The sequence below is a fragment of the Ambystoma mexicanum genome, chromosome 1q, assembly GCF_040938575.1.
Source record: "Ambystoma mexicanum isolate Mex_15411 chromosome 1q, UKY_AmexF1_1, whole genome shotgun sequence".
Lineage (NCBI taxonomy): Eukaryota > Metazoa > Chordata > Amphibia > Caudata > Ambystomatidae > Ambystoma > Ambystoma mexicanum.
This window is the reverse complement of record NC_090922.1, coordinates 1,043,534,419-1,043,550,859: the sequence shown is the minus strand read 5'-3', so window position 1 is coordinate 1,043,550,859 and position 16,441 is coordinate 1,043,534,419. Positions and strand designations below refer to the sequence as shown.

General features: G+C 43.2%; 1 protein-coding gene across 2 annotated transcripts in view; it reads right to left on the bottom strand.

Annotated features, from left to right (window-relative positions):
• HS2ST1 (heparan sulfate 2-O-sulfotransferase 1) overlaps positions 1 to 16,441 on the bottom strand; it is a 523,976-nt gene that overhangs the window by 202,105 nt on the left and 305,430 nt on the right. For both annotated transcript variants that reach the window (XM_069641735.1, XM_069641736.1), the window contains exon 2: positions 700 to 938. In XM_069641735.1, coding sequence (XP_069497836.1) covers positions 700 to 938 — 239 coding nt within the window. The remainder of the gene's footprint in view (positions 1 to 699; positions 939 to 16,441) is intronic.

Genomic DNA, 16,441 nt, shown 5'->3' with positions numbered 1-16,441 from the left:
CTCTTCCGGATCATAGGCCAAAAGGTCTTTCAAAAGATCCTTGGCTATTTGCGATTCTCAGACAACGCCAGGCAGCACCAGACACTGCTTAGGCTGCACCCTCAAATATTGTTTTGTGACTTGTTAGGGCACGACTATTTCCTATCCAATCTAAAGCTCCTAGAGAACCCATTTACCATAGATGGTTGGCAAGGAAGGGAGTTGCAGACTATCAAAGTACAGGCTGATTTCTTATCTTTATGAAACGCCAAAGGAAACTTGTTATCTGGCAGGGAGGATTCCTTAATTGAGCCAACTCATGTTTTAGTTGCTAGTTCAAGGCCACTCAGGTCCTTCCTCAAGAAATCAAGACTGGGTTACCCGACCCAGTAGAAACATAGGATATTTACAGACCTTGGGATTGCTAGAGCAGAAAGAAAAGAACTGGAAGAATAATTGGAAGAGTATCGTCGGTGTAAAAGGTTCTATTGAAACAAAAATGCAAATTAACAAATGAACCTTATATGAGGTTTACGAAGACATTTTGGAGGGGGTAAAAAGGTGGAAAGTACTGAAAAAACACACGTTATCAATGTATTACACTTTCTAAACTCGTCGAACCTACGTTTTTCATCTTCACACCAAACGACTATTGTTACATTAAAAAAAAAAAAAACATCACGCTACAAGACAAAAAGGGACAATTCACATGCGTCTTACCTGGTCTTGCAATGACATTACAGGATTATTTTTTGTCGTATTTATATGAAGAACGTGGTACTTGTTTTTTGAACACAGGTCATACGCGATATTGGTAAATGATGTACTTGCAGTCTTAGGTACTCTATTATAAATTATCACCACATCCTCATCTTCAAACAACGTGTTCTCCTGTCGTGGGCCATCCATTAAGTGACGCTGTTCGATTTCTCGGACCTCATGCCGTGCAATTGCCCTTTCTGTGGTTAAAAAAAAATACAATACTTAATCTTGGACCACAAAGCATTGTGCAATTAAACATGGACATAACTATTGAACATACCAATAAATATTGAGGCTTTTTGCAGAATTAAAAATGTGTTTAGTAAGAAAATGATGGTGGTTGACCGAATACTTACTAGAGGTAAATGCATTACAACTATCCAAAAATAAAAATACTAGATGTTGCTCTAGCATAAATTCCAGTCTACCATGTATACACTGATTCTACTGGATCCAGCTACTTGCTCACAATTGCTTCTTCCGTGCATACCGTGTAACATGTATCAATTTGCTTGGTTGACTTAATTATTGATCCAGTTAAATGGACCTCGTTTTTCCCAGATCTTCAAAATGAGTTGGATTCTTCGGAAGCCTATATGTAATTGGTGAGCTGTAATTTCAACAAAGCCTAACCATTCTGGAATCAGGCAAATGGTTGCTGGTATCACTGCCTCCATCCACTTTACTCGTTCAGATTCCACTTGCACCAGCCCAGTCCAAATGACTGTATGGTACTATAATTGCATGGCCCCAGTATACCTGCTCGCCCTGCATCAGATGATTTGTGCAACTGTTGAACTAGCAAACGCAGACATGTTTGCTGTAATCAGCTTGCAAGTCGGGACACTCGTTACGCGCCACAATATTCAATCAAGCAGTACAAACAAAAATGAAAACATGACGGGATTTCCGAACACCTTATTCTACTAGACCAGGAACATATGGTAGTGCGAGAGCTTAACATGGTGAGTGTATGAGGGGCCTATAAATGCCATAATTACGGACCACACAGACCCGGTAATGTTCATGCATGCTAGAAGGATTCACAAGTGTTCGATATTCCTAAAGTGTAGACAAGTACACCAGGGTTCGAAATTAAGGGGGGCTGGGAGTCCTGCAGCTCCTCCTTGCAGCCTAGAAGAGCCCTGTTGGCTTGATACCAACAGCTGCTACCGGGAGCTAATTTTGGCTCCCCAGGCTAACTGATGCCAAAGAAACAAACCTATAGGAATATAATCCTGTCCATTTGGGGAAATCTATAAATAAACCTTCGGACATGTCTATAGGATATTTAAAGCAGAAGGGTTGGTGAATAATGAGCAAAATGATAGGTTTTCATCTTATGTGGAAGTTAGATTTTCAGAATGCTATTTTCTAGTTGCTTGTACCCCAGGGGTAGCTGCTGGTCACAGATTGATGCTGGAGACCCAGAAGCTGCTTTTAGCTCCTGCTTTTCCAATCTTAATTTCGATCCCGTCTACATCTGTTAAGCATTTTACGTTATGACACGCTATACTCACAACCACTCCTACAATCAGCCCCGAAAACGATACAAATGATGTACATGGTCACGTTTACATGACAAAAAGGACACCTTTCTAGAGTGCTTGTTAATAGAGGTGTATGAAAGGACTACAGTTGGTATACAGGCAATTTACAACTGAAAATGCCTGCACTAAATTTTACATGTTCAAAGGTCCCTTTCAACATCGATGCGATTTTTAGCGAAAAGTAGAGGAAAATGTTGCAACTTCAGTGTGCATTTAATTTAAAAAAATGTTTTTTTTAAAAAAAACACATTTCTTTCTGCCAATTCTTCAAAAAAATACTTTGATTTAAACAACCTGTGCCATCATTTCCTGCTGGGATTGTTTCCCCTGGCACGGTGCACAGAAAGGAACAAGTGCACCAGTCTTCTGGATGCCTGTAAACACGCTGTATTTCAAAGCCATTTAGCTCTACCCTGTAAGCTAGAAGAGCCAAGTTAGGTTGACGCGAACAGCAAACAAGGGCTACTCTTGCCTATGACAATAACTCCGTCTTTGGGAATGTGTATAGAAGTAGCATTAGGACATATTAGGAAGACTTCTTTCCATTACATACATTCCCTTATGGTTTCAGTTCATGTGTGTACCTTGTGTGAAAGCTGGATTTGATCTTTGCTTTCGATTAGCTCCTCATTTCCAAGAGGTGTCTTCTACTTACTGATGGACAGGAACTGTTTTTAGTTCCTGCTCATCAAATGTTTATTTCGACCCTTGCACCAGCAATCGGTGATTGAGGATTCACCCTTGCTGATAAAGAAATGGTGTGCTTGTGGAGAGCCATCAGTCATGCCAGGGAACCAGTCACTAGAAGCTTGCAATTAGAAATGTTTCACCTAGTTACACATTTATAGTTTTGGCTATTAGATCTATATGCCAAAAGGATTGCATTAGAGAACAGCTAAAGAGACATGGCATACGGAGGAGGGAAACAACATTTTTAGGTGTTATTTGGTTATTTTCCCACCCATTTACTGCCCGTGGCCATGCCAATCCCTATACCCATTCCCACCCACTTCCTGCCCCCGCCCGCCCAAAACACATCCTCCTGGGATCTCTATGAGCTAGCTAATTCAAGCCTTGATATCAAACTTTGTGCTCGAAGCGACAGCCGTGTTTTTTCGAGGCAGTCATCTGAGAGTTAATGACTTAATAGGAGCCGTCAAAGCTGGTATAATAAAGATGTCTTAACAAGGTCTGCCTCCAGCCACTTGATTTATAAACACAAACAGTTTTGGCTTGTGTATTAGTATTAGACATTTGCCAAGCACTGGAATTATACGGCCAGGTACTCTCACCATTAAGGCCAGTTAATACCACTACGGCAATGCCTGGCAAATGCCTTTCAGATGCCTACACAAAAGCCCAAACTGTTGGCATTGCCAATGCTCGTTTCTCATTGAAACGGGATCGGCAGTGCTCCATTGGTATTGTAATGTGAAAGTGCAGATTTATCCATGGTTTTGGTAGCATGAACTGATGAAAGCACTTGTAACTAGCCATGCCACATTTCAGAGTTCCAACACACTTCGTTTTCAATTTATCAAGCAACATTTTCAATCAGTTAGTTATCAACCATGATTTTCTAAACTACTAGTTTCCCGTTGCAAAACTGCATTTGTTCGAACTATTATAAGCAAAATGAACTACAGTAGGAATGTGCTCTTTAATAATGAAACACTGCCTAGCCTTCTATACATTCAGCAACTTGGTGGATAAAACCTGCTTTAGCCGGGGTGCTGCATGCATTTGCATTTGATGGACTCAATGACAAAAGATGGACTCTAATGATACAATTAAGCAAAACTTTATTTTGAACACTTCTGTGTGGTTAGGACTAGCCCTCAATCTCATTGTTGAGTCATCACTCGCATCCAATTGGTATTGTGACACTGCCACTATGTGGCTTTCCAAAATGGATTTAAATTCAATGCCTGAGAAGTCTGGGACTTGTTATAGGTCAGAAGAAGGAGACAGACTAGGGTTTGCCACGTCAAGAAGTCTTAATAAATAATAAGGAAAATGCCTTACTTTCCCTAATCTAAGGGTTTCCCTACCTAGCTAAACAAGAGTGTATACTAGTCTGTGTTAAAGTCCAAAGCAAAAGTCTGTCCTCCTTCCAAAAACTAGTCTATGCTTACCCTACCTACCATGTATACTGAATAACTAAAGGCCAGGTGAATAGCTCCCTTCTCCTGAGATGTTTTCCAGCAGGTCCTTGTTAGTACATGATCTTCAAATAGCTTCTAGTTATTCCTTTTATCAGTACATTCCATTCGCTTATGGGACTTTTCCACTTACTATTTGTTTTCCCTTGGTTTTCCAAAGTCGGTGCTCGAGAGGTCTTGGCACCTGAATATTCTTGCACTCTATTATTCCCAATTGTAGTGGGTAATCTTTCTCCTTCGGATATCAGCTTCACCCAGTGTTCATCTCCACTCATCCCACTTATTATCTTCGATTTACTTTTCTCCTCACTGGGATCTGTGTAATGTATCCAGTGACCAGTTTCACTGTTATAATTTAGGCATTCTCTGGGACGAGTAGGCTGTGTCCTTGAATAATTTTCACTCTTCCAATTATATAGTCCTTCACTGGGGCGAGTAGGTTGGTTGCCCGAGTGCCTCACTTTTCCTACGGTTTTGTCCTTCACTGGGATGAGTAGACTGGTTGTATGTATTGTTATGTTTGTTTTCTGTACTGATAACAGTATAGTCAGGTCACCCGTTACATGTGTCGAGTTCCCCAGGTCTCCCGCTTTCCCGGTTACATTCACCGTAATAGGGTTGCATCACCTGGTTGGCGTTGACTCTCTTCAGCTCTCTGTGTCTTGTCAGGACGCTCTCGTTGGTACCTTTTCTTTGGTGCTTGTGCTTTGGTATCCTCCTTACAGCATGGTATCTGCACATAAGAACAATTTACTTAACCCTGGTAACGTTCTTTTGACTGTATGTTCCTGCCATTATCCAGCTTCAGCCAAAAAATGTTTTCCAGCAGAGGGAGATGTGCCTCAGTGTGGTAGACTATGTCCCTCAAGGGCCTTCGTCTCGAGGATGTCATGGAAGGTATATATGGCATGCGCAGCACCCGTTGCATTCAGTTCTGTTTTTTCTTACAGTAGAAACTACCCGCATAACCACAGGTTTGACCGTACTAAGCTTTGAAGGAGCGAAAGCTGTAAAAGCATGGGAAAGTCTATTTTTGGGTAGGCTGGGAGGGAGATGAAATCTACATTGGAGGAACATGCAGTCTAAAGAACATTACCTGTAAGCGACTTCAATTCAACAATACAGCTAAGTCAATGCCTAGTCTGGGATGCTGATGGAAGCCCTTATTGATGTATTTTTATGTCCAGTTCATTTACTCTGGATGACAACCCTTATATAACACCCCTCTCTCAGAATCCCCCCGACCCTGCTGAGCCAAGAAGTAGGTTTGTTTTGCAAATTTAAAAGGTTTATTTGAAAATTAAACAATATATATCTATCACACTTTTATAGTAAATTAATATTTGATAGCACACTTGTGAGGATGATAGTGATCAACAATGGATAATGTTACAGTGGTACACTCTTTTTGATGGCTTAGAAGTGACATAGAGAGGATGAAGTAGCTGAGAATGCTTTTATGGCTTCAAGGACAATGCAATGATGAATGAAAATGCAGTACAGAAAATAAGCTTGATATATGACTTCAACAAAAGACAATGTAATCACTTTTCTTTGACAATTCCCCCCCCCCTTTATGCAAGGTAAAGAGATGGGAGGAAAGCACACAGTTCTCAGGAATGCAATCAAATATAATTCAGTTCCCCCCCTAGCAAGCTTAGAGGAAAACAGGTAGTTGTTTTAAACCCAGGCAAAATCCTTTTAAATGTGGTGGCAATGAAGTGAAAAATATACTCAAATTGCTTTTAATTCCCTATAGGAGGTTCAGGGTGAGTGAGAGATACTTATATTAATTCAGGATCACTTTAGCAATGCTCCATGAATGATTGTCAGGTTGCACACGAATTTCAGCAAGGAAAGCAAGGACAAATATTTTTACACGTAGCTGAAATGAAGCAAAATGTCAAATCGCGGCAAATTTAGTCGCGTGCCGCAAGCGTAATTACGGAGGCACTGTAAGGAGTAGGAAGTCGGTTCTAGGCTCGTTGGAAAGCTCAGAATCTTAGCTTTAAGATGAAAGTTAAAACTCGCTCCTAGCACAAACGATTCCGGAGATACGGCCGATTTAGTAAAGGCAGTTTTTTTTATTTTAAATTTTAAAGCTCAGAATGACAGTTGACAGTTTTCAGTTTTAAAAATGACAGAATGACACGATTTTAGGAGGCAGTTCTAATAGGCTAAAATAGTTTGGATTAGATTATTTTAAACTAAGAGATTGGTTTTGGCACAGTCCTGACTGGGTACTCACTATAATTTAGACAGGAATGCGGCTTCGTCACCGATCGGGTAAGGATTGGCTGGACTTCTGCTAGCAGTTCTTCACAGTGATCTGGTCTCTGGTTCTCTCTGGTTCCGGATACACCACTGCTTTCTGGATACTGCTACAGGTTCTTGCAAAAGTTTTTGGCAAAGAATTCAAACAGCTCGCCCGGCTGTTGAATAGTTTGTTTGGTTTTGAGGCCTGCTGAAGAGGAATCAGTTTGTGGATTCAGGCCTCTCTGCTACAAATTCTGAGTTAATTTCTGGTCTCTGCGGATTGATGGATTTGAAGTCTGGATCTCTGGATGTGAAGTCTGAAGTCTCCCGGCAAAGCGTCCCGCAAGAAAGTGGAAAGTGAATGTCTCTACCTGGGTTTCAATGTTCCTTTTTATGTGTTTTGAAAATGGGTGTGTGCCTGGGCCTAGCTAAGCCTGCCCCTCCCACTTATCATTGGCCAAGCTTTCCTCTCTCCCTTGATTGGGGGAAAGAAATGGAGTGTCCGAGTGATGCTGTAGGTTTTATGGTCAGAGGATCCTCCCCTTGTCAAATTGCACACAAATCTATTTCTGACCCAAATACATATGTATCTATGTACCATTTTCCTAATATTATAGGTCCAGTTAACATATTTTCTGTAGCACCAAACCATCTGATCCCTGTCTTTGTACGATGTTGTGTCCACTTATGACAGAATTCTCCCCTTTTCATCCAGATAACGACCTCTAAACCTTTCCAGATTTTACACAAATGTGCACCAGGGATATGGGTTTCAGATGATAAAGTGTCAGATTTTTAACATGCATACATTTGGAGTAACAACCTTTTTTTTCCGCTACTATCCCCAAGAACATACCACAGGGTCCTGACACCTCTTAAAATGTTCACAGAAAAATCACAAAAATGATGATGTTATTTATATAATTTTGACAAGTCTGCACTGTGAATTATCCATCTTTTTAAAATCATGCTCTGGCCCCAAAGGGGTGTGGTTTTCCAAAGCACATGGTGGAATTTCTGGTTTATCCACTTCCCCCAAGCTCAGCTTGCCCTCACAGGCACTGCCCCTCCCAGTTTCTCCCAAGAGGAAGCCATTTTACGACCCCCCCCCCAAATATAACATTTGCCTGAGTCCAGGACAGGGCTTTGTTCAACTTCCTGCAGTCTGCAGGTACCACTCCCCTAATTCAATCAGAGAGGTGTCATTTCCTTTTGGCAGGGGCAGCAGGATGCAGCCAGGCATGGGAAGAGTTGTTCAGCCAGTTCAACTCCTGTCAGGGGTAGTTGTCAGGCAGAATTCAGCTAAATGTCACTTTAGTTCCCAGTTTTCTACATTCAAATTCAACTTACAATTTTTGCACATGCAGCTAGAATGCTGATTCTAAGTTCAAAACTATGACATTTAAACAATTGCAACCTATGTGACGCTCACAAGTAGGTCACTCATTTATTCTAAACATTTCGATTTTAGTGGCTTTAAACCCAAATTCACTTAAGCTGCTGACATCCCCAGCTATTTTTTATATATACACATTAAATAATTACTTCCTTCAAGTCATTTCAGAATATAGTTTTACATTGTATCCACCTCTTAGCAAGTCTTTCCTTGGCCTGGTTTGGGTTCATTTGTTCAGTTTTACACAAAAGTCTGGTGGTTTTAAAACGCTGGCTTTCTGATAGTGGTGAGCACCAGTATTGCATCCATTTTGACATTAAGAAAATTAATTCCCCACAGTTCTGGGTTGCTTTTGGCAATCAGCATTGACATTCCCAATGGTTTCAGGCTACTGTGTGTGTAGCCCAATGGTGGTTTTAGGCAGTGCCCTCCTGTGCTCACAACATAGGCAAAAATGGGTGGCAGCCTATTCTTCATGTTTTCCCTGTGCACTCTCTGGGGAGTTCTGGCCATCATGATGTTTTCAATGCCAGTAATGCACAGTTTTATGATAGGGCTTAGATGCATGGGTAAAAACATCCTACATACCTGGGGTAAGTAACTTGTACTTCGAATTGATTGTGACCTCCGACGTATTCCTCATCTTTGATAGACTCACAAAGCAGTGTTTATTTTGGTGGAGGGAGTAAGAATTTAGTTTTCAATGATTTGCATGAACCAAAATGCAGGACAGCTTTCCCCAAAGCTTCCATACTGACCGACGGAAGACTCAAGGCAGTAATGCTTTGTTAATGTGTGAATAGTAGACCACGTAGCTGCCTCACAAATGTTTTTGATCGGTACAACCTTTTGCAAGGCTGTAGAGGTAGCCATTCCCTGATGGATTGAGCCCTTAATCCTTCTGGAGGATCGTTACCTGCCAGCCTGTAGCATTCAGAAATTGCCAGAATAATCAATTTGGATAAGATCTGTTTTTTCACAGTCTGACCACGTTTGTGACCTGTATAGGCTATAAAAAGCTGATAGTCAATCCAAAGTTTGATAGCCTGGATATGTAAAAGCTCAGAGCTCTGTGTGGATCCAATCTATGTAATATCTCCTCCTTACCAGGATGAGGTGGACGATAGAAAGTGGGCAATACAATTTTCTGCCCTCCATGAAAATCCGAAATGATTTTGGGTAAAAGTTTGGGGGCTTCACCAGCTTTTCCTCAGAGTTCTTTCTTTGTGTCTGAGTCATAATTGTTATAATTCCTTTGGGTTTCTTGGGCTCAGGAACTAGCAGGTTCGTCATTACTCCTGAAGATTGACACGTCTCAGTACCAGAAAGGTATTTGTCTTCTATGGACACATCCCAATAACAAATTTAAGAGGTTTTGTCAGGGTTTATGTCATCGGTTGGCTCTTGCAATATCTTTGAGCAAGGTGGAAAGGGAGTTCCTTATCAGAATGAGAGTCCTTGTCCCCATGTGTGTGGGTGGGGGGTGGGGAGGGTCTCTCCCTGTGAGGTCCCATTTACTGCCATGCCTAGGGGGAATATTGTGTAGCGGGGAGAAATGACGGAATCCTGTGAATCGTCACATATGCCTATATCCAACCAGAGGCGGAACATATGGGAATTAAACTGGCGAGCATAACTTTAAATGAACAATTGCAACAATTTCTTATTGTATTGGAAGAGTTTAATTTTTGGCAGTGCGCGGGTCACCAACACTAACTTACAGTCCAATATTCAATTTTGAGGTGGTTGTGGTACGCCCAGTGTTAGAAACGCAGCTAGCCTACACAACAGACCAAAGGGCACGAGCGCATCCCGAAGACTGTCATACCAAACACAGATTTAAACCTATATCCAACATGTAATGTTTCATTTAAGTCTCATTCTCCGATGCATGAGGAGTAAGGGATTCCCATATTCAACATACAACACGTTTTTACTCTGCAAATAGTTTTCTTGCTCAGACCAGGTTTATATGGAGCATTTGCCTCAGTTAAATAGGTTTAAACTTTCTGAATCCTTTTCCATTTTCACAGGCCATCAGCACTCTTCAGCTCTGCTCCATTCTGCAGGGATGCGCTCATATTCTTCTTCAGTGATTACAGGTTTAGTATCAGACATCCTACACATGTTCTCGCTGTGCCCGGCTCTGTGGAACTTCTCCCACAGGTCAAGCAGGCCAGAGGTCATCAGATTTTCCCTGTGGTCACAGATATTGTCCTGGGAACTTCGGATTGCCTAGTGCAGCTTCTCCACAACAGGTTGATCACCCCTATCCTTTTCTCCTGTGTTTTTCCAAGTTGCTGTAGTGTATGACCCAAGCAAGGCACAAAAGACTTCCATGAATCTCTGTCAAATTCAAATGGTGATTTATTACAACTCCGAGGGCGACTGGCAACCAATCAAGGCCATTCTGTGCTTAAGTTTCCATCCCTAGTAGAAAGCAGGTCATCATTACTTGCTCCACTTCTACTTGACAGGCAAAACGCAGCTTGAGGCCCTCAACTAGAAGGCAAATCGACGTGCATACTCGCAGCCACTTGGTGTATTTTCACCTGTGTGCCGCCAGCGATGAAGCCCCGTTTGTATCTCACGTAGAGATATAGGCTAACCTACAGGATGTAGAGAAAATGCAAGAAAAATAATTGAAAATAACCCTTATTCAATATACACGTACACAATCAGATTACATTTTTTTTTAAAAGGACACTTCAGTATGCTCATTAGCTCTTAGGTTTGGTGTTGTGTTTTACTTTAAGAAGTAGCAGCGGCTTATGCCTTGTTCCTACATACAAGTACATTTCTGCACTACGTAAAAAGGGAATACAGATAAAAAGTACAGCGCTGGAAGAGTTTCAAACCCTCCTCCCAAAGCTGCTCTACCTTTTTCATAATTAAGCATTAAAATCTCAACACTACCAATGATCTTGTAATGGTGTAAGTACAAGTGAATAAGAAACTCTAAACAGAGTACAGTAAATCGGTTTGCGCCAGGCGCCATCTTGAGATTGCTATTCAATACCTATATGCTGCAGTACACGGAATAAGACCTCTATACAGTATGGATAAACAGACATATGCAGGGTTTGAAATGACAGGATCTGGGAGCGATTTTGCTCCTGTGTGTAGCCTAGATAAGCATGGTTAGCTTGATAACAACCATTGCCAGGAGTGTTGATTTCCCAGAGAAACGGGCACCAGACGAACATGCCTATGCAGGGGCCGAAATAAGAATTTCATGATCAGGAGCTAAAAGTAGCTATTAGGCGCATACCAATATCCAGGAGCAAACTCTGGGGGCAATGATAGTTTATATAAATATACAGTGTGGCCCTAACCAACACATAAGATGGACACCATAACTTTGGCCAAAATATGAAACTTATTCTTCTCTAAATGTCTTGCAAATTAATAATTCATAATGCGTGTTTATACACATCCTCAAACACAGAGAGTTGTCAGTTAGGTGGCACCAGTTGGCCTTGGAAGTGAAAAGTAGCTCCTAATTGCTGCTTGTGCCAAGTTATCTGAGATCTTCTTGGCTACAATCAGAAGATAAAGCGCTCACTGATCCTTGCCATTTATGTGACACTGACTCTGGGCAGGAGTCTAAAGGAACAGAAGACGTTAAAACCATAATGGGTCATATAGCTTGGACATAAGGTTACAGTATATGCCTTTCATGTTAAAGTTACAACTAAAACTCGTTATGTGGCTCCTGCTTACAGAGTGATGTTGGATGCCCAGGACATGCCTTTAGCTCCTGCTCCACAAATCCATATTTCGATCCCTGCACTTTGAGTGTGACTTCAGTCTAGCAACACATCACGGAACGTGTGTGCGCCGTTTCCATTCAGGGATGTCTATGCTAGTTCAATGTGTAGGGAGGGGCTTGACATGATGCATGCTTAGCAGGGATAGAAATGAAGTTTTGATAAGCAGGAGCTAAAAGCAGCTCCTGGGTATCCAGAGTTGACCATTGACCAGGAGCTACCCCTGGGGAACGAGAAGCTAGTGCATAGTGATCCACAAATCTAACATTTACATACGATACAATCACATCACTTTGTCCATTATTTTAACCATGTATGCTTTAAATGTTGCATAGATGTGTCCTAATGTTTATGTATAGTGTTCAGAATGCAGAGTTATATTCACATGGGTGCGTTTGTTCAGCATCAGTAGGCCTTGGGAGCCAATAGTAACTTCTAGTAGATGTTGGTGTGAAGCTAACAAGGCGCTTCTTTCTAGGCCCCAAGCAGGAGCTAAATAGCTCCCTGGTCCCCTCAATTTCAAACCGTGCGCTACCGTGTTATGGCAAAGGGCATCACGCTTGTTATCATAGATCACAACCTGTGTAGGAAATGAAATTCTCTACCATTTAAAATGCATGCATTTTGAAACTGTATTGAAAGGATTTTCATTCAAATGCTTCAAACACTATAAAAAGAATGATGGTTGCAGCAGCCGAGCGAGGCATTCAAATGTGGGGCAATATCACAAAAGTGAATTGAAATAGGATGAACAAGGCACCATGTTGTCTTTGCAACCAGGAAGCGTTTTATAGTGTATAGACACTGCCTGAAAATTGCCAAAAAATCTAAACAACTTGTCCTGGATTTTGAACTTGCTGTGTAGTTTTTTGCCTCAGACATGCAGCAATTACAAATTAAGAATCTGCCAAAGGTTTTTAGTAAGTGCTGACATTTCGACCATACACACGTGCTCTCACACGAATTCAACCTTTGGTCTTTGCACAACATCCACACAATCAAAGATGGTGTTCGGTAGGGATGTAACGGTATACCGTTAAATATACCGTGAACCACTTAATCAAACAATCATAACCGTCACATTGTTTATACCGGTATACCGTTTATACCGTTAAGTGTGCTTTTCAATCTGATTTGGAAAGGCTGTAACATAAAGAGTGTGCATGTGTGTGTGTGTGTGTGTATGCGCACAAGCGTATACTACAATCAGCCTCCATTGATCTGTGGCATGCAGGCTATCAAGATGGCAACATGTTCATCTTCATCAGTAGCCAGTGGGGGAGCTAAAAGCCTAAATGACCACTTAAGAAAAGCTATTCTCCATGCGTGTGTTTGATGGAACGGGGTGGCATTTCAGTGGAAAGTATGTTGAAAAGCCCAATTCTGGCCCTGGGTGCCTGGTTTTGTTTGTGATAAATCTGACAATTTATGACCTTTTAGAAAATATTTGTTAAAATTAGTTAACTCCACCTTCATACCGCGATAACCATGATATACCTTCATTTGGCAAGAAGGTTATCGTACCGTCATAAAACTAATATCGTGACACCCCTAGTGTTCGGTAGCTTCGAGGCTCCTCGTGACATTTCCCTATGGCATGCCGCTGGGCCAATTCTAGACCATGCATATTGCTAGAGCTTTCCAGCAGATATCGGGCCATTAGCCGGAGTTTTGAAATGTACCCATTTTACAACACTCGGGAAAGCTACAAATTAAGTATGCATTCCTATATTTTTTTTTTAAAGCTGCATGTTAATGAGCCCGATCCACATCTTGATCTGTTTAGAAACGGTTGTGTCGCTGTAAGCCGAGGGGTGTCTTGAAGACTGGAAAACCTCAAGGAACAGTTAACATTAAGCGCGCTCTACTTCATAACCAGTTTGAATGATGGGTGAGGGGTAACCGGGTCAAAGCGATATACTAATTGACGGCGTCATGCAAAAAGCCCAACGCAGTGGGAACAAGTGCGCATACTTTTAGTACGCATAGTTTTAAAACAATCTCCGTTATGTGTCAATTTCTTAGCTGCTAACAAGGAAAGGCGCTGCAGCTACTAGTTCAGACTAAATGTTGGATCCTTTTTCAATATGGGTCATTTCACCTATACTAGGATAATACCCATTTTGTGGCGCTGGCGGAAACACATTTCTGTTTAAATATGGTCACGTGGGTGAGATATATCAACCAAGCCCTACTTTATTCACAGCGCGCGATACACTTGATTTGGCTCAACGTTCTATGCAAACACATCACAGACTAGTTTAAGTGTTCAGCCCTACAGGGTCTCTAAAACACATCAACGGCAACGACACAGCCCCCGGCTAAACATGACCTAGAAGGCTTCACTCCACCAAGAAATAACACAAGGTGAACCCAGCATGGCAGCGCTGCAGAGGCACCAATCGGTGGAAAAGTACCACATTACGCTGCCTCCCTGTGACGAACAGAAGTCTTCACACTGTTCCACGGGCTGGGCTTCAAAGGGTGGTTTGTGGATCATAAAACCCACCAACAAAGTCTTTATGTTGGTCGACTTTGCTTTACAGGGGATGACGTTCCCCAAACATCGCGTTACCTGTGTGCACCTGTTGAGCGGGATGTCGACGAATAGTTCTCCGTTTATCCAAAACGGTTATGGAGCACGCAAATTAGTTGCCCACGTTTTGTAAGATTATAAGGCGTTCTGTCAGGAGATTAACTTCGCAGGATCACTCTTCGTCATCAAGTGGAGAAGTAGGATCAGAATTTAAGTATCCTGGTTGGAGTATACAGCTTCGCTACTCGACCACGCCTCCTTCACGTTGCCCTTTTGACAGGATCCTCATTTATTTTGCAATCAAGGTTTCCTACTGGCCCAAATCAAAGGACCGGAAATACCTTGGCACTTGGACGACACCACCTCACATTATTTGTACACTACGCATGTGCCCTTTTGGAGGGTAGTCACCACTTTGGCGGTGTGACACACTCCTTATTTTAATTTATTTACTGTTGAGTTAAAAAATTGCCCACTGAATACATTTGCTTTGGAGTAATCACTATTAGCATTTAGAGGCATTCGTTTTTCAGTAGTCAGGGATGCTACGTCATAAGTGCTGCCATCTGAAAAACAAGAACAGGTTTATTTTGCAAAACGTGTAGAGACACTACTGTACAGGATTCCTTCGTGATCCGTTAATGTGGTGTGTGACCTCCGCAAGTGTGTCCCTTCCATGTGGATTGCCCTTTTAACGTGGCCCAAGCTGATAAAAAAGGAGCCCCTGCAGGCACGTGCATCAGAACGGCTGCAGACTCCCAAAGAGGAACAACTGGTCTGTCTCTCATTTAGACTGCTGCTGCAGCCCCACACTGTGAGAGCACGGGCCTGCAGGCCATGATGCCATGGGACACTCGAGCCAGCAAGGGGGCAAGGGTCTGCATGGTCATGGATATGGCCCACCCTGCCCCACTAAAGACTGGGTGTTTCCCGGCAACCCTCAAAAGGCACTGGGCCTCGAAGGTGCTGATGATCCATAGAACCCCTGGGGACTGCTGGATGCCCATAGCAGGCCCCCCTACAATAATGGCGACAAGGACGAACCCCTGTGGGGCCCCTATGTTTATTTTCTTCCTCTTTTTTTGATGAAGGAGGGGAGGGAGGGAAGCAGCTGTCCCCCTGCTAGGGGAGAGAATGCGGCAGGCGGCATAGAGTATGAGGTGAGGAGGAGTGGCCTCAAATGCAGTTCGGGATGGTGGAGGAGATCATGCAGGGAACTCTGCCGGCAATTCCGCCCCTGGCCGCGGCTCTCTGAGAAGAGGATGCTCGTGCAGCCAGGGGGACAGTCAGCCCACATTTCCCCTACAGCATCTGCTGCGAGGAGACAAGAAGGAAGACCAGGAGATAATTACCATATGCTCCGGTCGGCAGGGAAACAAAGCGCTCGCTCACCACCCCCGACAAGCAGAGGCAACAATACCCGAGCGGTTTTCCGTGCTCTGGTAGGCAGCATGCGCTGCGAGAATAATGAAGGGGAGTGCCCGTCCCCCGGAGTGCCTGTCCCCCGTCCCCTCCCACGATAACGAAGGACTATGAAGCGGCCAAAGCTGCAAGAAGAAATGGAGGGCCGCGGGAACAAAGGCGAGACTGGGGCCCTGCTGGCGGACCCTCCCTGGATGCGGCCCTCTGTGAAGAGAGTGCTCGTGCAGCCAGTCGAGGAGTAGCCCGCATCCCCTGCGGCATCCACCACCAAAAAGAGTAAAGACATCTCCTGCCGGAGACAGATTGGTGCATGTGTGCACCGGGCCCCACCAATTAGAGAAGGTGGTGGGTGCCCGCCTCCTCCAGCCTCAAGGCGGAGGCCGGCAGCCACAGAAACAAAGGGGGTGTAGCCGATGGACCCTGCAGGTAGCAGTGACATCCTGCAGGTGACCCTGGGGCCCCCACTGATAACCTGGGCCACCTGGCGGTGCAACGAAATTTCTCCCTGATCAGAGTTATGACAAAAGAAAAGCCCCCCAGAAAGATTCCGGGCCCAGCGGGGCAGTGAGGAAGGACAGAAGATCTGTCCAGTATCAGCACTGTGTTGG